Source organism: Etheostoma spectabile, chromosome 4 (genome assembly GCF_008692095.1).
Source record: "Etheostoma spectabile isolate EspeVRDwgs_2016 chromosome 4, UIUC_Espe_1.0, whole genome shotgun sequence".
In the NCBI taxonomy this organism is placed as follows: Eukaryota; Metazoa; Chordata; class Actinopteri; order Perciformes; family Percidae; genus Etheostoma; species Etheostoma spectabile.
In genome coordinates, this window is record NC_045736.1 from 14,612,176 (window position 1) to 14,635,719 (window position 23,544).

General features: G+C 40.3%; 1 protein-coding gene across 1 annotated transcript in view; it reads left to right on the plus strand.

Moving 5' to 3' along the window:
- Nucleotides 1-219: 219 nt before the first annotated feature.
- megf6b (multiple EGF-like-domains 6b) overlaps nucleotides 220-23,544 on the plus strand; it is a 58,495-nt gene continuing 35,170 nt past the window's right edge. The window contains exons 1-4 of the mRNA XM_032512493.1: nucleotides 220-640; nucleotides 2,175-2,309; nucleotides 3,291-3,400; nucleotides 10,526-10,630. Of these exons, the coding sequence (XP_032368384.1) occupies nucleotides 549-640; nucleotides 2,175-2,309; nucleotides 3,291-3,400; nucleotides 10,526-10,630 (442 nt within the window). The 5' untranslated portion in view covers nucleotides 220-548. The remainder of the gene's footprint in view (nucleotides 641-2,174; nucleotides 2,310-3,290; nucleotides 3,401-10,525; nucleotides 10,631-23,544) is intronic.

A 23,544-nucleotide genomic window follows, 5' to 3' on the forward strand; every position in this document is an offset into this window, starting at 1 on the left:
TGTGTGTGTGTGTGTGTGTGTGTGTGTGTGTGTGTGTGTGTGTGTGTGGGTGTGTGTGGTGGTGTGTGTGTGTGTGTGTGTGTGTGTGTGTGTGTGTGTGTGTGTGTGTGTGTGTGTGTGTGTGTGTGTGTGTCAGCTGCTGAAGCTCCGAATAATAAATGGCACCCCCCTCACACCCCTGCCATCATTACCAGGTCATGGAGGAAAGACGGAAGCGCTCAGCCTCCCAACGTTTTTGCCCGTTAGTCCGACATCTGCAGTGACGAAGCATAGGTGAGCTGCGGTTTTCAGTCACTCACACACACTGGCTGAGAGCGAGAAAACACTCCGCATGTGATGGCATGGCTGGGTCTTTTTTCTAAAGTCCTGATCATTTCCACGCGGAGGATCCTTTACGCGCCTTTTAACATTCTCTCCGTTGAGCGATCTGATTTTTGTTTTGTTATTATGTTACTTTTTTTTTATAGTTAAACGGCTGAATTATACCCATGAATGATTTTGCTAAAAAATCACATTCTTTTTAAAACTTTAATCCAAGAAAAACCAACATGGATAGTGGTATTTTTTCTTTTTTCCTAATATATATTATAGAGGCTCGTGCATTGCGCTATGGCACCCCCAACAATCTCCAACCCTTTATGTGAGTAACCTTTTGTCCGATCTTTTGTTGTTTACGGGCTGTTGATTTTACTTAGTTTATTTTTTCTTAGTACACAGATTGGGACGATGTTTACTCTTTATCTTTCCTAAGAGATTTTTACAGCCTCACGTTCCCTTCGAAGTTTGAGTAGGAGAAAACTGCTGGTTCACCTGCACATGCAAACACTTGTGTCAAAGGCTCAACCATGCAGAGGCAGAAAGTTGAGGCTTGTGAGGTTTGTTTTGCTAAAGATATCACAAAGCAGCTGAATGACAGATCTATTTTATAGATGCTCAAGGATTAATTTAACGGTTGTGCCATCTCATCATGGTCTTTATTGGCTTCTATGCACAGTATCACTGTAATTTACATGATTATATATTAGCGCTTGTGTATACTCTGTACTGCATTCCTAACTCTGTCAGAGTATGTTTGAAGCCCTTCTAAGTGAAGAGCCAGACAATTATAACTTAAACTCCCCAAAAATAGATATGGAGCTTGAATTATGTTAGAGAAGATTCTCTGCTGTTACCTGCCATTAACAATAAGGTCTTACATGTTTAATTGTATACAGCTGAGGGTGATAGTGATCTATTGTTTATGAGATGAGCAGCTGGATGTTGTCTTTAGATTCAGATATTTCTTGTCTGTCCTTGGAGTTACCACAGGAGTAAATGTTTCAAAGATCAGGTTGCGCTTTTGGCGAGGCTCCTCTGTGCACTGCACCAAACGGTGTGAAAGACATCAGTGGCAGGTCTGCCTGTTAACCCAGACAGACTTTGTGTTAGAAGGACAAAACATCAAAGTTAGAAGGCTTAGTATGTTTTACCTGGGGGCAAAAATGTTAACGGTCTCCTGCTTCTGCTGACATTCAGTCTTGTACATACAAGTAAAAACATGCATGTCCAGTGAAAACATTATGAATATCTCGTGAATTGTCTGGGAAATTGTGACATGTTTTAGTTTTATTCATTTATTTTGAAAATATTGTGCAGTGAAGTGGTAACCGCTTCCAGGGCTTGTCCATCATATGTTTGTGTTTCCCAGCAAACCTGGCTTACATTTAAAAGTTTTGATCTTCATATTCCTCTGATCTGATTATGATTGTTTATGTTGCTTTTGCTACATTTCGGGTGGAAGATATGAAGACAGCATTTTTTTCAACAGAAAATCCTTGCCACTTTCATGCCAATGCCACCTTCTGAAATACTTTCAGGTAACACATTTGACATGAATATAGAGTCTAGGTTGAGCTACTGGTAGAATCTTGTGCGGCTCAGCGTTCTAAAAAGTGAAGTATGAGGAATTCCCCTTAAGTCTTTAAAAATACCAAAACCAGACATCAAAAGCAGCACCTCAGCACAGGTAATGCCCTCAAAGGCATTATGTCGTAGTCCACTAGAAAGTGCCCTATGCAAGGCTTGAACATTCATCTTTGTTGTAACATTTCTCACAGCATTCATACATTGCCCCACTGACATCTTATGTACATCTGTAAAAACATTAGGTATTTTTACCACGGTTTTTGTTTTAGGTCCAATGTGTGTGTGGAGAGGGAGGTGACGCTGGTCGCCCAGAGGCAGCCGTGTGTGCAGGCCTTCACACGCATGGTTAAAGTGTGGAAGCAAGGCTGTGTGGGACAGTCATGGTGCATGGGATACGAGAGGAGGTGAGAAACACGTGTTTGTTGTTTGCAGTCTAATCCTCTGTCTCTGTTCTCATACAAACACTCCCATCTTCACCTGCAGGGGATGTAGTGCGTTGCTGATTAAGCTCTGGCTAGAGCAAGCATAAATTATGTCTTTATGACTCATGCAACCAAAAGAATTTACCAGAGAGAGCATGATCCTTTATTTGACTCCACCTCCAAACAGTATCAAACAAGATTATCTCCCTGACCTCTACTTTTCTCTCATTCTTTTTTGCTCTTGTTTTTTTTGTTGTTGCTTTTTTGCTCTCTAATCCCAGCTTTGAACCTCTCATACAGTTAATTGCAAGGTGTAACTCCATTTCATCCGGGTTACCAGTCATTAACTCACGGGCGTCTTCGCAGCCAGCATTTCTTTTGAGGGAGAATCCTAATATAGCATTTTAGCCTGTCTCTATTTTAGGAGTTTATCACTTCGCTGCTCACGCTCGCTTTCCCAGCGTTATTTACCGTTTTACAAAATCAAAGGTTGCTTTGAAGGCAACCAAGGCCACAATTACTTGTCATAAACAAAACGTGTTTCCACGATTCGTAATGGCTGTGGAGCAATGAGAGGTGTGCCAAAGTACAGGGAAATGCACCGCTTTCTGAAGTTGAGTCTGCCAGTCACACATTTTAAAATGTCGCCCTAAAAGTCTGGGAAAATGTTTGCTGAAAATTATACTGCATGTTACTCTGTTACTCTAAGGAGTGGGAGTTGTTTGATCACATTACATGTTTGTTGTTTTCCTAATCTAGTGTTATTGAACCACATGGCGCATTATGAATTATATGTGCCAAATAGTGTCCAATAATCCCCATGTTTATATGCATGTTCACTCACACACATACTGTGTCACAATGGCATGCTACTGCTACTGGATGTTGTCAGTTCTTGTATTGCTTTATTTGTTTTTAGATTTGTTTATTTAGTTTTTAACTTAATATTTGTCACATTAACAGGACAGCGTACTACACTGCCTACAGACAAGTGTACAGACAGGATTATCAGACTGTTTACAAGTGTTGCCCTGGATGGTCTCAACTTAACGGAGAAGCGGGCTGTCTGTATCGTAAGTACTTTCTTTCCTTAAAGTAAAAAAAGGATCATATATCAGGTTTTAAGGTTAGGAATGCTTAATAAAAGGAATTATTTTTTTTGCTGAAAGGGTACTTCAAACATCACCTCACCCTTGGCACAGACCTCTGAATGAATGGTTTTCAGAAAAAGGTCCAAAGGTCAAGAGATGCTTTGCCCATCCAGACTCCTTAGCAGATGTTATCAGTCAGTGCCACTGTCCACAGTACTTGTGTTGTTACAAATGTCCCACAACGTTTAGATGTGGACAGTGGGAAAAAAATCTCAAGTGTTAGGAGTGTTGACAGTCACTCTAAAACAAGGTTTGCTTTGTAGTATCTTGTTCTACACTCAGCAAAAAAACTATTACGATATAGATAAGGCCATGGGTCTGTAGCGCTCCTGTAGTGGATGATAGATAGCCTCTCTGGCAGTCTGCTTTTACTTGGCTGGATACGTGTACATTAAAGCTTTAAACAGCCACATTCCCCATCAAGCTGTGCTCCCATGTTCAAATATTGGCTCTATTCCCTATAGTCATGCCACTCTTCTCATTCTGAGGTGTGACATGGCTGTGCAGGTCAGAGGATTGCATTATGGATATGAAAACAGACAAGCCCATCCAGTGTTTACCCCAACCAATCACTGTTATGGCCCCCAAAACAATACCCATCAGGTCATGGTGGAGAGACCACCTGCTGATATGCACAAAAAGGACAAAGCAAAACAACTTTGAATCTCCCCTCTATAATTCCAATCCTTGTATGGAAAAGAAGGTCTGTTGGTCACACTGGGACTGTCAGGTTCTCATCTCTTTGTGGATAAGCTTAGCTTCTCACTGCTGAGACCAAGAAGCCTCCTTTGATGGGATTTTACAGCCAGTGATCCAGAGCGCATAGCCTGCATACCATAGACAAACCCTTGGCAAAGCCTTCCTGTAAACAGTTTGTCCCCAGTCCGGTTGACTGACAAGAAAGTTCCCACTTCCTTGCTCTCATTGCCCTACCTGGAACTGACCTGTGCACTCAATGTCCAGCGCTGACACCCCCAGTACAGGCACATTACTGTCTGGAATAGTCCTGTGATGGGAAGTGACTGGGATGTGAAGCGAGGGAAGATCTCCTGGATGTGCCTGTCATCGGTGTCTTATTATGGCATCTATGCTATCTTCAAAGAGCTCTTTGTTTCGCTTTCAGGGAGAAGGTAATGGTATTAAATTATACAAAGAAGCATCAGGGTATCTGCTCTGCAATGAGTCTGGTTTGTTTTAAAACACTTATAAAGAAATGTCTTAAAGATACATTCCCCAGGACTGCCCAGTGTTTCGCTTCACTTAAGTAGCTGAGGGGTTGTTTTCTCTTTTCGCGTGACAATGGCTGCTCTCTTTGACGTGAGGTAGGGCTTTTATCTCTGTAACCAAAGACGTGGCAGCACTTTGCGATGGGACAAACTAATCACCCTTTTCTCTGAGCCATTGAACCAGGATAAAAGGAAGCTCACACCACAATCCTCCCTCTCCCAGTCCTGCGCACTTTGCTATCTGTACTGTACCTCAGTCAGCACAATGCAATCTGTGGGGCTGTTTTCAACAGCACCTCCAACATCCAAAAGGAAAAATCTGCTTTGCAAAATGTACAGCTTTAGCAAATCCTCTGAAAACCCCCCAATGAAGGGAAGATTGGAAAGATGGGAATGCTTTGTGTTTAAGATAGTGATTTAGTGTCTGGCAGTCCTGAGCTTTTTCTTTGTCTTGTGTTGTCCCTCTTTCTTTTGTGTGTGTTCCCTAATAAAATGTCAGTGTAAGCTAATTAGGCGAATAATGGTTATTTTGAGGTGGTTGAGCAGTGAGGCTCTAATCATGTTGTAGATACAGTACACACAGTGGCAGGGAAGTGGCTGCAAGTTAAGTTTGTCCTTCCTTTAGTTCACCTGTGTTCTTCTCTGTCTCTATATCCACCCATTGTACCAATGTTGACATCCTGTCGCAGTCTTGCAGTGAATGGCCTCAGTTGTTGTGCTCGCCAGCATTCTTTGCTTAGCATAATTAGTCACATATTTAGAGAAAGAATAAAACGCAGCACAGCAAACGTCTGGTTCTTTTCACATTTTTTTCCGCAATTTTGACCCCCTCCCTCTAGTTTTCCATATATTTTTGTTTTTGGCTACTATCATCTAATTATGAAGGTTTATGGGTTTTCCATTAACAAAATAGCATTGATTCAGAGTTCTTGAGAGGTTTGCAAATATCTGAGATTTGAAGTTTTTGTTTCCTGATTTTTTCCAGCATTACTGGACAAAGAATGCACTGAAGCCCTTTGGCAGGGTTTGTACGGGTGCTGGAAATCCTTGAATTTGAATGTGGTGTTTTCAAGGTTTAAGGTGCTTGGATTTTTCACTGGTGCAAGGTGCAGTTCTTTCACTGTGTACGCATGCTCTGCAGAAATGCAAATTAAGCCTGCAACTAACGGTTCATTTTCATCTGCATATTACTTTCTTGACAAATCAATTCAATATTTAGTGTCATCATTATGTGTGAAAATGCCCCCTACAGTTTTCTAGATTCTAAGGTGATATCTTTAAATGTCTAGTTATGTTTGACCATCAGTCTGAACCCCAAAGATATTCAGTTTAAAATGGTATAAAACACTGTAATCAGGGAATGGTTGACATTTCTGCTTAGATGAGCCACATCTATTTAAAGTTTTTACAATACATCTAATGACTTCTTGCCTACAAAAAGTCAGCCAGGTGACTTTTGGAGGCAGAAGGCATTTTTCAGTAAACCCACAGTGCAACCGAGGTAACTTTTGTGTGCTTTGTAAAGACTCCCAATTGGCTCGATGACTATTTTATTCTCCTGAAGTTGAAGAACCCTTGACTTTGTGATGGTGACTTCCTCCACTTAAGGAGGACCAGTGAGTTAAACCTTTTACCCCAGCAAGCAGTCACAGGCCTGGTGAGGATGGACGAGTTAGGCAGGAGTGGAAATGAGCAGGTTGATTGACGGCAACAATAACCTTTGCGACAGGGGCTGAGGAGCAGAAACAATGGCTCCTCCAGTTTGTCGTCCTCGTTAACTGCTGAATAGGAACTGGCCCCCTTTTGTGGTGGGGGCAGGCTGGCAAAGGTAACTTCAAAAAGGCCCAGTAGTCAGAGAAGAGGAAATGGTTCTTTGTCGCTTCATGGGTGGTCTGTGTGTGTGTGTGTGTGTGTGTGTGTGTGTGTGTGTGTGTGTGTGTGTGTGTGTGTGTGATATTTTGAATTTGCTCACATCATCATATATGACAGCAGTCCCGCTAGCCCCACAGCAGTGACGTCACCCACTGGTTTGTGGGCTAACATTGAAGCCTAGAGTTTGGCAATTTGGCCATCACCATCTCGTTTTTTTAAAACCAGATGATTTTATGATGCGCGGGTAGAGCTAGGTAGAATGACGCGTCCAAAAAGTGTTGTCTATGGCTGCAGTGGCGCACAGTTTCTTGGGCATGTCATTCTCCCTATCTCTACCCTCGGCGAGCAAACATTACCGGGAAAGTTCTCAGAAAAGAAGTAGGACACAGACCTAAAGCATTTACAGGACATGGCTGTCAAGTTACAAATGTGGTCTATTGCCGGATGGTAAATGCTGCTGTGCTGGCGTTATTCGTGCAAGCCAGCTTTTACAAAAGAATGAACATTCTGCTTGTTTTTCCAATTAGTGTTATATGTTTCCTATTTGGACTGGGTGGCATGCATGCCATCATCCTGTTTAATCCACATCTCTATTGCATTAGAGCTAGGAAAAGAGAGGACCTTTATAACATGGTGGGTCAAATACTGACCATGTGATCATATGTTTGGGCTTAATCTTTGTGATGTGACTACATTTCAATATTCTCATCCATATATTTGGAAATAAGGACAATAATATACATTTCTCTAACATGAATAAATTATGTAATTTAGACATACAGTACGAATGATTTAAGGTGCAGCAAATGCCCTATATTCTAATTCAAGGGTCTTGTATACTATTTCTTGCTATGCATTATTGTGCCTGCTTTGTCAAACCGACCTAGTGGGTAGTTCAAATGGTATTTAAATCCTTTCAAAGAAACCTTTCAGAGATCATCTACCATAGCTTCACAAAAACTCTTTGAAATGACAACATTCCTCTGCATAGCAAAACATGATTTGTTGACTCAAAAATACAGTGCTTGGCTCCACGCTTACCAATTATGGCACCAAACAGAGCCCTTACTGCAAGGCTTTGTGTCTGTGAATCACCCTAAATGCGGTCTCCCTCTGGGTCTCACTCTAGGGGTTAAACAGATCGACAGAGCATAAACAAACACTGGACTGGCTCTGTGTTGGTGTGGTCATCCCCTTCAGAAGCTGTAAGGGTGACACCTGCTCGTTGGTTTTCTGTTTCTCGGCACGAGTCACTGACCCCTGCTCTTTCTTTCTCTTCTTTTTGTTGGAGCTGCTAATCTTCTCAGAGAAGGTGTCTTTGTAATAGAGTGGAGGCATTCACAGCAACGCATGAGAGTGAGGTTCATGCCACGCTGCATGCCACATTAAGAAATTATTTCAGGGAAGAATAAGCAGCGTAAGAAGCTCAGGATGGGGGCGGCCCGAAAATGCCCTGGTTAGCTGCCAACAATCCTGTATGTCTCACATCTCAGAAGGAGGAATGTACATTTCCCATGTTGTCGCTTAGCCTAGCTACCCTGAAGTGACCTTTTACTTTGTTGCTGGTAATTAAGTTTATTTAAAGCTTTTTACGACAATTTACAAATGTCTCATTAATTTGATCTCTCAGAGCTGGTGGTAATGTAAATGGCCTGATGGATGTGGATTTTTTTGCAATTAAACCTGACCACTGAGTAATGCTTTTTTCTGCTTGTCTGTCATCTGTAGCTGTCACCACACCAAAATTCCCTCACATTGGATAATCACAGAAGTGGGGATAGTTATGTAGCTGTATGTTGAAATACTGCAGTGTATCATAGCTTCTTTAGCCACAGGAACTGGAAGTCATCATGGGCAGATAAGCAGCGGTGAGATGGCCTTCCTGTTGGAGTAGGATTTCAGTGGTTTCACTAATAGCGTAATATTTTGGTCTAATAGATATTGGGTCCAAAACGTGTGTGTGTGAGTGTGAGAGTGAGAGAGTGTGTGAGAGTGTGTGTGAGTGATTTGTTGTAAACTCCCTGGATGGTCCAACTGTTGAGCAGGTGTCTGAGGATGGAGCCAGATGACCGGCGGATGTTTAGACTGAGCGCTGATCTCTAAGGAGCCCTGTGAAATTACTCCGGCTGATCTGTGATTATTAGAGATCACTTATTCATGTCCTCCTCCTTTTTGTCCAAAAATACTGTTATTCACCACTGCTGACATTATACGGTTGAAGCCACACTGTAAATATACTTTTGTCAGCTTATATTTTTTACAGACTTAAGCATCCTTTCGTTTCCTCAGCTGATCAGTTGTACTTTTAATTGTACTTCTGTTTAAAGTCTCAGACATTTGTATACAATTTTTGCTACTAATGCTTTTCTGTCTAGTCCATAAAATGTCTTTCACAATCAAGATAATATCTTCAATTAGATATTTTTGTCTGACCAATGAGAGAGGCAGCCAATCTTAACATATAAGAAGCTACTACCAGCAAACGTTTTCACCCTAGATGGATTACTTAAATGATCATCATTAACTCAATTGCCAAAAAAATGTTGGTGACTTAATGTTTTGTTGATCGAATGATTAATCAACTAATTGGTACAGAAGATGTACAGCTGTTCAGTTCAGACCTGAATTTACCTAGAAGATCAATCTTTTTCTGCAGTAAGGCAGAATAAAAACATAAATACAGAAAAAAAACACAACAACAGAAAACATTAAAGGTGCTGCTAATATACACAGTACAGACACAATTTCGGGTTTTATTAATAAGGCAAGAAAACGCCAACAATGAGAGCAGGGATTAGATTAAGTTCACTCTGTTTCAATTTGAGCTGTGCTGGGCACATTGATACCATAACTATGACCATATATGACTGATAAATGGCGTCAGAACTGCCAGTGCCTTTTGTGATGATTGGCCATGCTGCCTCTGGTTGGATTAGATGGGCAGAAAAAATGCATTTCTGGCAGAAGGTGCAAAGATAAATTGGGATTCAGAGGGTTTTCTTCACAATCATCTGAGGGAACGATTGGCATTTAAATTCCTCTTGTGATTAGCTAGACTGTGTTTTTTCACTCTGTGTCCATGTGTTGCCAGTCGGGTAAAGCAATGAAAGACATCAGTCTCCTGGATCTGTCATCACTAAGCACTGTACTCTTTTCAGGAGAGTGCAAACAACAGGTCAACAGCTGTGTCTTACTTACACAGCGATTTTAGCTTTGATGAACATCAGATAAGCATATACATGCAGGGAGACATCATTTACTGTGCGTACACACATTTTTAGATGAAGGACTGTCATGATGAATGTGTGTGTTAGTGTTGGGAAAGTGATGGTAAACTTTTGAGGTGGATTTACATCTTCAGAGCTATGTGTCCTGGATTCTTTGAATTTCCCATCTTAACGACTGTGAGCAGTTTCACTTACATGGATTTATGGACACATGGCCGCTGGCTCTAAGAGCTAGATGAGCCACGCTCGCCCTGTGATTTTCGGATTTTATCCCATGACTCACCCATGCACGTGTATGATCACTGTTTGTTCAGATCAGTTAATTAATCAGGGTCATTCTCAGGTAACAGTCTCAAATCGTGCGGTAAAGAGAGCCCTTTCCCTATTAAAAGTTATACAAGCTGTTGCCGCCACTCATGTTAAACACTCTGATTCTGTGAAAATTGAGTTAAGAAATGTCTTTTACTTGGCCAAAAGCAAAGTAAAGAGAGCCAAGTGGTGGATTCCTCTAACATTGGTTAGTGCGAATGGAGAAGAATCAAGGTTCCTCTTTAGTGAGTAATGAGTGAACAGGCCGGTGATAAGGCTTTGATAGAAAGAGGTCAGCGTTTGAAACTGAAGATGTTGACATCTCATGACAACAGCCAGGTGTCTCTGCTTCACTTACTATTTTTTTCTGTCATTCTCTTTTTCTGTTTTTCTGTCCACATCCATACGTGCAGCGATGTGTAGCTACGGTGTGTGCTTCAACGGGGGCCAGTGTCTTGAGGGATCCACCCAGCTTTGTAACTGTCCTGCAGGGTTCAACGGACCCAGCTGCCAGTATGGTGAGTAGAAACACGCTGACCGTTTTCCATTGTCAGAATCTCTTTTCTTCTTTTCTTTTTTGTGCACCATTCATTGGTTTTCCCTGTCTTTGTCCTTTTATTTTAATCTTTCACTCACAACACACACAATTTGTCGAAATTGTCACACTGCACAGTTATATGGAGGTATTCCCAGCATTTATCATTGTCAGTGGATGCAGTAGTGTAGTTACAGTATAATTAGGAATCATAAAAAACTCTTTAAAGACAAATTAAAACAGACAGCTTGCCATTTGACTAAAAACAACTGTTTAGCTTTTTGCTGGAGTCTTATTCTGATCCATTTCAGTCAGCAGCCCAAGCCTCCCCACTGAACTCTGTGATCAGAGTTTTGCCTTTCTCTACAAGTGAATGAGAATCTCCTCACATCAGCAGTTGGCTTCTTTACCAGCAGTCCAACTATGTTATCAGCAACTCCATTGTTAAATTTGAGCTGTTGAAGTAAAACAGTGGAGGATACTGTTGTTTTTCTGATAACACCACACGACAGGAAATTCCTTTCCTTTTTTCCTTTTTTTACCAGAATCATACATCTTTCCCTCAAAGTAGGGCTGATGGTTTGTCCTGAATTTACTTTCTCTGGCCAGGAGCTCCAAGTTCCAAGTTCATTACTAACTTTTTCATTCACACAGGATTTTCTCAGAACGAGTTCCTTGGTGCAACATATTTGGCCATACCTTCACCTCTGTGTTGGCTATTATAGGACTTTTAATCAAGCCTTGGGAATTGCTACACTGACAGCCCCTCTATGTGATCAGAGCTCTTTGTGATAGCTATGCTGACCTGGCTTACTTCTGATTACTTCATGCTGGAATAAAAGGACAGTGGATCCATGAACACACATGCCCATTAAGGTGCTGCTTTAGACCATTGGTTGCTTCTTTCAGGCTGATTGAAGCCATCTGCTGAATCTGCGGATTGTGGATCCATTCATGAAAACTGTACAATATAGATTTACAGGACATTGAAACTATGAACACATTTGCGCAGAGATCTTTACATCACTCAGACACAAAAGGTTGTATCATGATATAGAGTGGTGAGGCAAGGGCCAGTGCACACAGTGGGGTATAATGGCCCTCATCCTTCACCCCTCACCATGAAAAACAATGAGAAGAAGTAATAAAGGTTCTGATACACTCTAAAACCTTATTCATGAAAAATAAGACTGAGGTTCAACCCTAACCCTAATTTCCTGACATATTCAGTAAACCATAACTTATTTGTGGAAAAAAATCATTCTGAAGTCTCTTGACTAGAATAAATACACTATACATTTATTGCAATTGGTGCAATAGATTTTTCTATTATAGTAAAAATTTCAGCATCAATAGTCCTTGAAAGATAAATTTGTGAAATAGACTTACATGTGTAATGGTGTGTCTGTTAACTGACACAAGACAGACATAAGGAAATGTAAAAGCTGTTGTTACAGATGCTCGGTTTATCAAGAAACTGTAAAAATATTGTCTCACTGTATGGGACAAAGAAATTCATTGGTGTAGTTTCAGTGTTCCTATGTGATGCAATATGAAAGGTGAGTTCCTGTTTCTGACTTCAAAACCGTTCCTAAGATACCAGAACATTTACATGTCAAAAACATTTATTGGAGAAAGAAAATTAAATTCCAAAATAAATAAATTTAATTAAAAGAAAACACCTCTCTCCTCTGTACTTTTGGCTTCAAAAATAAACAGCACTGTCAACACTCAAACATGTATGCTAATCCTGTTGCCACATTTCAATGCCTTAATACATTTTCTTATTTTAGAATATTAAATAAAACATAAATACTAGGTGATCAAATCTTTGTCAATTAAGTATATTCTGTTGAACCTTCAGCACCAGAAGCACCTTAGGGGTTCTGGCACAAGGTGCATGAAGAAAAACAGTCTTGAAGGATCAAAACTCTATAGCAACACTTGTAAAGAGCAAATGTGTTAAGAAACTCACACACTGTGCTCCTGTCTATATTCCCCCACTTCCTTTTGTGGTTATGTGTCTGAAGAAGTCAATATTTGGTGAAAACATTGCTTGTATAGCCAATTTAAACAAGGGAGCTTGAAGTCTCGTTAGCAGATATTTTTCATCTTTTATGTCATTGTCTCCATTCAGTTCTAGGCTTACTAACATTTTATTTTTGACATCCCATCACTATAGAGGTTGGCAACCCGTTCAGTTTCTCTTCCAGGCAACTCCTGAGCTACACTGTTTAATATCAGTGCAGACATCAACTGCCCCCCTTCCCTTTCCACACATTGAGGACCGCCAGCATTTTTCTGCATTGAGTGAATGATAGCTGTCATCAAGGGAACCTAAGGGCCCTTGCTGGTGGAGAGATATGCAGCAGGCCCCTACGCCCTGATCCTCCCTCTATTGGAGGCTATCAGTCCGTAAACTATCTGACGATTATATTGCCTTGTGATTGGCATAGAATGGGTTGCTGGATGAAGGGTGTGGGGCCGTCAATGACTCCGCCTGACCGGGGGCAACATTTGGGATTACGGTAGTTGGGACACAGGCGGGAATACATTAACAGCTGTCCCTTTTTTGAGATCCTGCATGTGCCAAATACAGGTCACTTTAGTGTCAAGAGTCCTGAAGGCAAAGGGAATAAGCTGCAGGCTGAATACAGAGTGACTCAATGGAAAAATAACAATAACATCACTTCTAATGAATGACTCTGTCACAGAGCAACTGCTCTGATACATAGGCCTAGTTCAGCCTAAGGCTGCACAATTAATCGCAATTTTATCGAAATCACAATATGAACTACTGTAATATCTAAATCGAGGCGGGAGCACAATATTTGTTAAAGGCACAATATGTGTCAAACCCTTCCTAAATAAGTAGTGTGGTGCAGTAGACATGGCCCAGCCTATAAATTCTACCCTACAGACTAAAATCACACTATAATCATTATTTTTGAATTACAAAAATAATCCATCCCTCCAATATTGGGAATCATATTGCAATGGCACTATCGGTCAAAATAATCATTAGATATTTTCCTTATATCGTGTAGCCCTAGTTCAGTCATTACAAAGAACACTCTGTGGTGGTCAGGTCAAATACCAGTTTGTTGTAACTGTCACATTCTTGAGCCCCGGAGAAGCAATCTTGTTAGACAAGAGACCGCTGCTAATACAAGCTGCTGTTATAAATCAGTTACTGCTGTGGTCCACATGCTGCACACAGCTGCCAATCACTGCTAGTTCTCTCATTATGTTTACATTAAAGCTAAAGCCACGGTGGAGGATGTGGCCAAGGACGAATGTGCGTGGAGCCGCAAATAATCACTCATTATTTAATCACTTTAGATGGCAGTGTAAGCATTCCTCTGCAGTCGCATGTCGTGATATCCCCTTGAGGTGCTTTTGATGTGGTTCATCCATATTTGTGTACTGCATTGTCATTCAAGATGGGCCAATTAGCGCCCTGCTCTGAATAGTTGTCTGAAGCTGTCATTTGTTTTGCTTTTTAGAGGCATTTTGTCTCAATGATGTGTAAGACAATAATTACTGTTTATTGTTTTTTTTTGGGGGGGGTTGTGCCTTTACTCTGTGATAAAGCGAGGGCCGGCGCCTTGAGGCTCTTCTAGTCTTTTAAAGACAATAAATCTCATTTATTGAAATGGGTCACCTGTCTCAGCTTCATACTTTCCAAACCATGGTGCTATCTTGTAGTAGGATAGATCAATTAGAAATTTGACCTGAGGGATGGAGACTTCTGAAGATAAGTCATTGTATTGTCAGATAAAAACTTTATTTATCCCGAGGGAAAATGTGGTTCAGCAGTTGCAGTACAAAGTTGGAAAGATTGTGATTTAGATTCACTGTATTCCCTCTGAAGGAAACACTGTAAATGGGTAGGCAATTTTAATGACATTTTTAACAAGTTTAGAGGTAATAAACGTGTTTAAATCTTGCCTTGTTTAAGCCTGTTGGGTGCTAACTCTATCAGGAGTATAACACGGTGTAGGCAGCACAGATTATTATCATTTTTCTTGCTACTGACAGCACTCCAATTTTCCAAACAACACAGCTACGTGTTGCAATCGACCGGAATTCTCCTTTAAGTATGAGGCTTTGTCTCTGTTTTTGCTGTGAAGTAAAACGGTGTTGTCTATATCCAGTGGGATTTCGTCACTTGGTGCCTGATTTACTCAGTATTCAGCCTGTCATCAGTAGACAAGTGGTATCCTCTGGGATCAAGAGCTTCCAAGGCTTTTAGACCTCTGGCAGGGCAGATGTCTTCATACCAGCTGACATCTGGGCTCAGCCACAGACAGACAGACAGACAAACAGAAAAGCAGGCAATAACATTTTGTAACATGAAACTTTACTGTCTTAGTTCAGGAATCTTGAAATATCTTTTAAAGCTACCTCTTGTGTCCTGTCATGAAGTGAAAGGTAAAATGAAAGTAAACTCAAATACATAAAACTGATGGATTGCGTAATGACTTTTTGAAACAAACATAAGAAGGAGGAATAAGAAGTCAGTGATTCTTGATAGCAGAGAGAAACATTTTTCCAAATACAAGTAACCTAATTTGAGAAAATACAGTACATCTTCCTTTGCCACAGGTTTAACATGTGTTTCTTAGGCTTTTCTTTGTTGATCCCAAACTGTGAAATGTTTTACTGAAAGAGCTCTTTCTCTGTTACAGTAATTGCGTCTCATTTTATTTGCGAATGATTTCTGAACCAGAAGCTTATATCTTGGCTAGGTCTGGGGTCATTGCAATGCCAGGAGGACCTGCTTGTTCTAGACATCACTCAAGACAGCTCATGGCTATCATCATTATCATAATTTTCTTTATTATGTACAGTATATTCTTTGCCTCAAAGCAGGCTCCCAGACTCAGCCACAGCCATGTTGACTTTGAGGCTTTTTTATATCAATCATCAAAGTTACTTGCATTTATCTACTAAGAATATGACTGAGTCAAATAAAGCTGTTTAGATTTATTCTACCATCCTCTAGCATATCTAGCAAAATAAGTTCTACTGATATTTTATTGGAAATTGGATGTTTAATTAGAACTTTTCTAAAGTATATCTTTTCTTTTTTCCCTTCAAAAACAAAAAATTAAAGCAGATGAACAAATTTAGACAAATCAGATCCTTTTTTACTGTTATTTGTGGCATCAGTAACACAAATGTCTGTTCTTATATCCCCGCGCCTACCATAGATGAAGGCAGAGGTGGAAGTTGCTCCTCGTTTCTTACCAGTAGCAAAGTCTCTCCTGTAATCCTGAAAGATTAACACCCAAGTAGTTAATTTGATGGCTTCAGAGTTTTTAGGTAGGCTTATAGACAGTCCACTGAAGCTTAGCCACTCCCTCTGTTTGCTGATTGGACTGGTAAAAATTTGACTAGAGAAAACCCAAGACTATACCGCAAACCCAGGTGTAGTACTGAAGTAATATGAAAATTGAGCAGAAGTATGTAGGAGGATGGTGCCAGGCTACCTTTTTACTACCTTGACTGGCAACTGTAACTACTGGATATTTTTCAGATAAAGATCAGAGTTTAGCAGCTTATTAAATATAAAGCATTGTTAAATATTAACAGCAGTGGAAGTAATCTCCACTTTGGTCAACTACCACATTAAAATACTGCTTACAATAGATAAAGTACAATTCCATCATAATATAATGTCTAAGGGGCTGTTTTGCATAACTTGTACTTTAACTTTAATCATTTTAGTACACTTTACTGATAATACTTAATTTGAATGCAATACTTGTCACTTGTCAAAATAGTATTTTTACAATGTGGTATCTACAGTTTTATGAAGCGCTCTGTGGTCTGTCTGTCCTTTTTCCCTGACCAGCCTTCTCCATTACTCTCATCCCCAACCATTTCTGATTCCCTTTGACCCTCTGGCCCCATCCCTTAAAATATCCCGTGCAAAGGGCAAAATTGTTTTGTGGCGTTCAGTTCAGTGATTGCTCTGGTGTTGAAGCTTTAATAATATGGTATGTTTGTATATTAAGGTCATAGTAATTGTCACATACACATGTTTTACATTTTGTACATACATAGAGTGTGAGGTTTAATAGAAACTCATGAGTAATTAGGTTGCTCCAACGACCACATACTGTGGCATTCGCTGCCAATTAACCTCATAGTGCTCAGCTGAAAGAGAGGGTGACTCACCAAAATGTTGATGTAATGTTAATGGTTATTTGTACATTTTAAAAGAAAGGTCAGAGAGAGTAAAATAAGCAGTAACAAAATACATGTGCAGGTGGAAAGAAGGAAAGCATTAGTATTGACCTGTAGCCTCGGGCAGCTCCAGTGACCTGGTCAGCCTTCTTTTCCTGTTGACAGTAGTTCTGAATTCCAAAATTTATAAAAAGTAAAACTTTTTAAAACTGTTTTTAATATATTCAACATGACAGGAGACATCCTTGATGGGTCAAACAAACTCATCAAGTGTGAAGTAGATCACACGCGGTTCTCAAGATGTGAAAGGACACACAAACATACAAACCACTCTCCAATCATAGTAGTGGGATGACAATTTGAAAGTATGACACCAAACTTAAATGTGGTCCTAAATTGTCTATGGTGTAGATGTTTTTTCAGTATTGTGGTTATTCTGGGTCTACCTTGGAGCTGCATTGTGAAGTTGCAGGCTTGTTGGCGGGGTTGGAGGCCAGGTCAGCAACCCTGCAGCTATTGTGGGAATTCATTGTCTTGTTAAAGGACACTTGTGTTGCACAGAACCTTTGGAGAACTCAGACTTAAACCAGTTTTGTCTAGTCAAGAACCTAGTAAAAGAGAGAAAGAAAAAATGAACTAGGTATTTGAGGGAATTCATTGTCTTGTTAAAGGACGCTTGTTGAGTTGCACAGAACATTTAAAAAACTCAGACTTGAACCAGGTTTGTCTGGTCATAACCTAGTAAAAGAGAGAAAGGAAAAACTAGCTATTAATTAGGTAATCTGGTCATCAAATCTGACTTCCCATTTCCGGCTATCCAGAAAGTTTTGTTTTGTCTGGGAAGTATGTGCTTCTTTTGCTCTTTGCAGTTCCTACTCTAAAAGCTGTCCTACTCTGCAATTACTTAAAGTTCAATAGTGGACTAACACGCCACTGGCCTGTTGTAACCTGCCTTTTGTCACCCCTCCTCTCATTTAACACACATAAACACATGGTAAATGCCCTTAAAGTAGGCAATGGGTGGCCGTTTTTGTTCAATCTGGATATATGAGCATTTTTTTCCCTGCTCAAAACATGTTTTTTTTCTTTTTACATGTCTGTCATGCATGCAAGGTTTATTCCCTCTGAGTCATGGTAACCACTAAAGCACATTAAGGCCAAATGTTACCAAATATGTGGGTGGTTCATGTCTCCCAGATGCCAAATTCCAGTTAACACATTGGTGGCATGTTGGTCAGAAGTGTTGCTGAATTTACTGTCACTTACAGTGGTTTTATATTTGAATTGCAACATGCAATGATATAGTCTTTGCTCATCTTTTTCAGTCTTGCAAAGTGGAAGATTACCAGTGATTATAGTATTATTAGTTCAACGGTGTGCATAGTTAAACTGATTTAAGTGATGGTGGTGACTTTTGCTGTCTCCCACTGCGCTGAAGATTGCAGGGGAGCAGAGAGGTCAAAGGTCAAGCCAGCATGTGGACCCAGTGCAGTCTATGCCGTGTTAGATTGGCTTCAAACGCCTGTGGCTGCACTCACTCGTGATGAACAGCAGGAATCCTACGCAAAATCTAACCCTATCTAAAATGGGGGGTAACAGCTATCATCACTGCTGCTCGTCAAGCCATTTAGAGACTGACAGTGACAGGAGGGAGCAGCAGTGACACAGATGGTATCTGTCATGTTTAAAGGATGCAGTTCTGCATGGGGCCATGTTGTAAAAGAGAACATCCCTTTACCGTATGGTTAAACCATTTAACACATGCTGCTCACTCTGGCAAAAGTACAAGTTTGACTGTCAATTGATGAGCGTGGAAACACTCTTTGATTTTTCTTTGGCTAAATAGTATATAGTGTATCTGTTCCCTTTATGTTCGGGACCACTGAAGAATGTGATGAGAGAGGTGCTTTCAGTATGTCGACCTTGTGACATTCCTCATTGTAAAAATAAATCCCGGAGTCCCATTGAATGATTTTTACTTGGGATCAAGAAAAACATTTGAGAAACGTCCAAGCTAAACAAACTGAGCACTTAAGCAAGTAAGTGCCCCAAAATGAAAGACACGTGCAATTCCTGGTCCTGACGGCTGGAGACAGGACAATGTCCCAGCTTCAGCGTTGAATTAGTACACAACACCATTGTGATGATTATCCACCAGTGTTGCTGATAATTGTATTAGGCCTTCCTAAAATGCCTAAAAGTTTCTATAGTTGTTGGCGTTTTGCAAACCAGTAAGTGGTCCACAAAGAAGAAGATGTGGAAAATATCAAAACATGGACATGTTCATGTCATCCTTAAGAGAATGTGAAACTTGATGTTTAGCCCTTTTCCATTGCAGGAATCAAACAACCTATAGTCTGAGGCTTCACTTAACGTTAACTTTTAGGTACCTTGTGAGGCTCGGGAGTAGCTTCTCCTTGCATTTCTACTGTAATTTACAAACTGTGAAATTTTGAGTATATGCCATTAAAAAAGAAAAAGCTGGACAGACTATATTATTTTAATGTGCTGGTTTTATAGGCGAGCAAAGAAAGCGGTGGTTTGACTGACAACAATCTATTGAGTTTAATAAGCTGTATGCCTCACTGTGTGGAAGTGATAGGATCACTCTTTTTTATGTAATGCAACACCAGGCTTGGCTTGAACATTGCTTTTTAATAAACAAAATCAAGGATTGCAATTTTTTGTTAAAATAATAAAAATAAAGACTTTAATTGAATATATCAGCCCCATTGTCACAGGTACCCGATTCAGCCATTTGAGTCAGTATCTTATATCAGTAAGCTATTGGTATTGATGCATCACTAGTTGAAAGACACTCACCTATAAGATTAGTTATTGTGCTCAGCTACCAGAGCTGAATATGAGCATGGAAGACTGAGCAATGAGATTGTAAAGCTGTGAGATGGCAACCTATCTTTTTTGTTTTTATCTGCTATCTGTTATGCTTTCAGAGCATTTTTTAACTGAGAGAAAAAGTTGTAAAAGTCAAATGGCTGATAATGGGATAGTAAATGTCTAGAAAGATCACAAAGCAGTCTAAATCATTCTCAGGGTTTCCCTTTTCCTCTCTGATGGGTTTAACAGGCTACAGCAGATATGGCTGTGAGCAGGTTGAAGTCTGCTTTTTTACTTTACTTGGAAAGAATTACAACGTCCAGGTTCTAACCTTAAAAACAAAGAATGTGAAAAATGTTCTAATGAGAGCTGTTTTAGGAGCACTGTACATGGCCGGGGGGACATAATCTTGCTTTTCATAACTTTTCTTTGGATACTGTTTAGATTTATTTTTTGTTACAACACAATCTCTCCCATTAGCCATAAATTGGACTTTCAGTGGATCATTCACAGAGTCACTGACATGTTTTCAGTTTTTTTTTGCCATTTGAAGGTTTAATCCTGTTCTTTGAGTATTGTTAGCAGTCAGCATACCGTGACTTCCAGAGCAGCTGAAACGAAGGGGGCCATGGAGAAGTAGGCACTGCTGGAAGAACCAGAAGCTCCCAGCAGCTGTTTTCTTACACATTCTCCACCTTTTTGTCCTAAACTTCTGATTCTTTTTCTGTTACCTCTAAAGTGAGAGAGTGAAGCAAGAAAAGGGAAGTGAGAGGGCTGCACAGAAATGCAACAGAGATCTGTGACATTGTAAAAAATGAACATTTTCAGTATTGATTAATTTGTCAATGATTTTATCGATAATGGTAAAAAAATTATACTTTGCTGTATAAATTGTAAAATGTTTTTTTTGGGTGTTACCAACAGTCCCAAGCGCAAATATTTTTCACAATATCTTAGAATAGGAAAAAGTAAATTTTTTGCATTTTTGCTTAAAAAAAGGATTCCAGTAAAATATGATTACAAGTGCTATGAAGCATTTCTTGTACGAATAGATCCACGTTTTGTTTTGTTTGACACACTTGTGATACACAGTTCCAGCCCCGGTTTAACACCATTCCACTGATGGACAGTTTGCAACGATAACAGATACAGAAACTTAGTAATGCAACATCAAAGGCAGTGAAGAAGACTACAAGATGGAAAACCTGATGTAGACCATACACCGTATGTCACATTAGATTATTCAAAAGATGGCTTTGCAAAACATGTTATGAGAGCGGAAATGCATTCAACATGTTTGTCAGGCCACATGCACACACAATGCATTTTGGTCAGTAACACTGAGTAAAACTTTGTTTACACAAAAAAAAAAACATTGCTAACTTCTCACCAAATACTATTGTCAAAAATACACTGAGGAACTGATGCAATCAGCTGAAGACAAGATGGGTCCTTACTACATCTGTAGAGAGAGAGAGAGAGAGACTCTATTCCTGAGAAGTTAGGAAAGGCACCTCTAATTAGAGGGAGTGCGTTGCAATTCAAGGGTGGGGTAGATCCTTGCCCACCTACCTGCCATTGCGTCCTGCACCCTAATCTCCCGTAATTGTGCCGTGTCTGGGCTCCCACCCAGTCTCATTAGGTTCTTTATGGCATTCCTGATGAAAGGTCGCACCTGGTCATGCCGGGGGCGAGGGCATCAAGTTTGTGTAAATTGACAGTGACAAGAGTTTGCAAAATACAATTAGAGGAATAATCAGCATGGACTGATCCCTGCATCTGCCAGTGGTGCCTGAATTCTCCCCCATCTTCCTTACCTTTTAAATCCAGTGGAACTTCCATATCTTTTAGTAAATCTGCCTCGGCTACCTTTGTTCCTTCTTATCAGCTCCTTGTGTATTTAACTGAGCTAAACACTCCACTTCTAATCTCTGTTTTCCCTCCACCTGCAACATTATCTCTTCTGTTGTGTATTATCTCCATATGGAAGCCGCTTAGCCTCACAGAATGCTCACTCAAGAGTGCATTCTCTTGCAGTGCACAGCCAGCCTTTCACATGTCATGTGTCTCTGTTTTATCCTACTGTATCTTACCTCAGTAGAGAGTGTTTTACTGGCGTTCTTGCTACTAGTGCAGTCCCCGTTTGAAAATGTGCCTGTTGTGAACGGGCCAATTGCTTGGCCTGTGGTATTGCTGCTTGTAGAATTCCTCAAAACCAAATTATACCTAGAAATCACTTAGAGAAGGACCCCAAACCACTTCATATGCAACTCCCCTGTATACCCTACTACTAACTTACTGATTTACCTGACATAGAACGTTCAGAATGTAATCAGAAAATATCACAATGACAATGTGGAGTAATCAGACATTAGCGTCATTGACTCATGACAGTGAGCTACACACCCAGCCCGTTATGAGAGCTAATCAGCGTTAATCAATCTCCAGAACGTGTGTGTGCGTGTGTGTGTGAATGTGTGTGTGTGTCAGATTGTTGAAATTTTTTTCATACAAGTTTAGTGGCTTGGTAGTTAATGGTGAAGGATGGATTTGATTCGCAGGGGTATTTTGGCAACGGTAATGCTATTAGTTAGAAGTAGACTTATCAGTATCTTTTGCATTTCTAATCCAAACAACATCAAACTTCCGCTGCACTTACTCATGCCTGTAGCAAGACACCTATTAAGTTTGAAATCCATCGACTAACGCGTTTCTAGAATATGGCGTAAAACACACACACACACACACACACACACACACACACACACACACACACACACACTACTTTAAACTTGGATCAGAATACACAATTTTTTTGCTGTCTTGGACAGAAGAGTGGCAACACTACAAGTATGACATCGACCAGCCCCTGATCGATTATCGCGTGTTGTTGTGAAGATCACACGCAAGTTCATAGGCCGATGCTTTGGAGGAGCAGCAGCCTCTCAAAAACTCGCAAAAATCTTTTAAACTGACCGTTGTCAATAAATTCAGCAACTGCATAGCTTATTTCTTGCTTAAAATGTTTTTTTATCATGTTGAGAAAGTTGAGAAGGTTGGGAACCACTGATCTTAATGCATCCTGTGTTTGTAGAGCGCTCTCTGGTCAAATCACCTGATTATCAACTGACAGACACTGCCATGAAAATATATTCTATTTATATTCTGCCTCATCTATGTGAGGTCCTCTTACCTTTGTGCCATGCTTGGTATGAAAACATTAAAGACATGGACAAACTTATTTTAAGGTCAGGAAAATACCACCACGTAATTGCACCGCTTGAGCAGCTTTATGCACTGTCATGAAAACAGAGCCCATCACCTCTGAATTAGATGTAGCCAGTAGGTAGTACGTTCCTTTCAACTTCGAACAACTGTAAAACCACATAGTGTTGCACTTGTACACGTGAAGCAATGTTTAAGACCTCAACATTTATTCCCTGTACACCTTGAGCATGACAGTCTGTTATGTATCTGGCTCCCTTTCCCCCACAGGTTAAGGGCTCTGAGCCACTTTCTATGCACTAAGGCCCTGCACTTACCACAGCAGCACATCTAACACATGCGGCCAGGTGGGAGACAGTGTAAAAACCACAGGTCTGAACAGGTGGAGAACAGAAAGAGCACACGCAAAGGGTCAGAGGGCAATTCCCTGAGATCCAGAGGTATGTGTAGATCCCAAAGGGTCATTCTGAAGACATGCATGGTTCATGCAGCTGACCTGCTTTTTTCTCTGTTGCAGTCTGTAACTTTTACTGACAATTAAAATTGAGTCAAAAAACTGGCTATCCACAGATTTTTGAAGGGACACATCTCTAAACCATATTGTGTGCTTAGCTTTTTTTATATCTAGCTTCAAGTAGA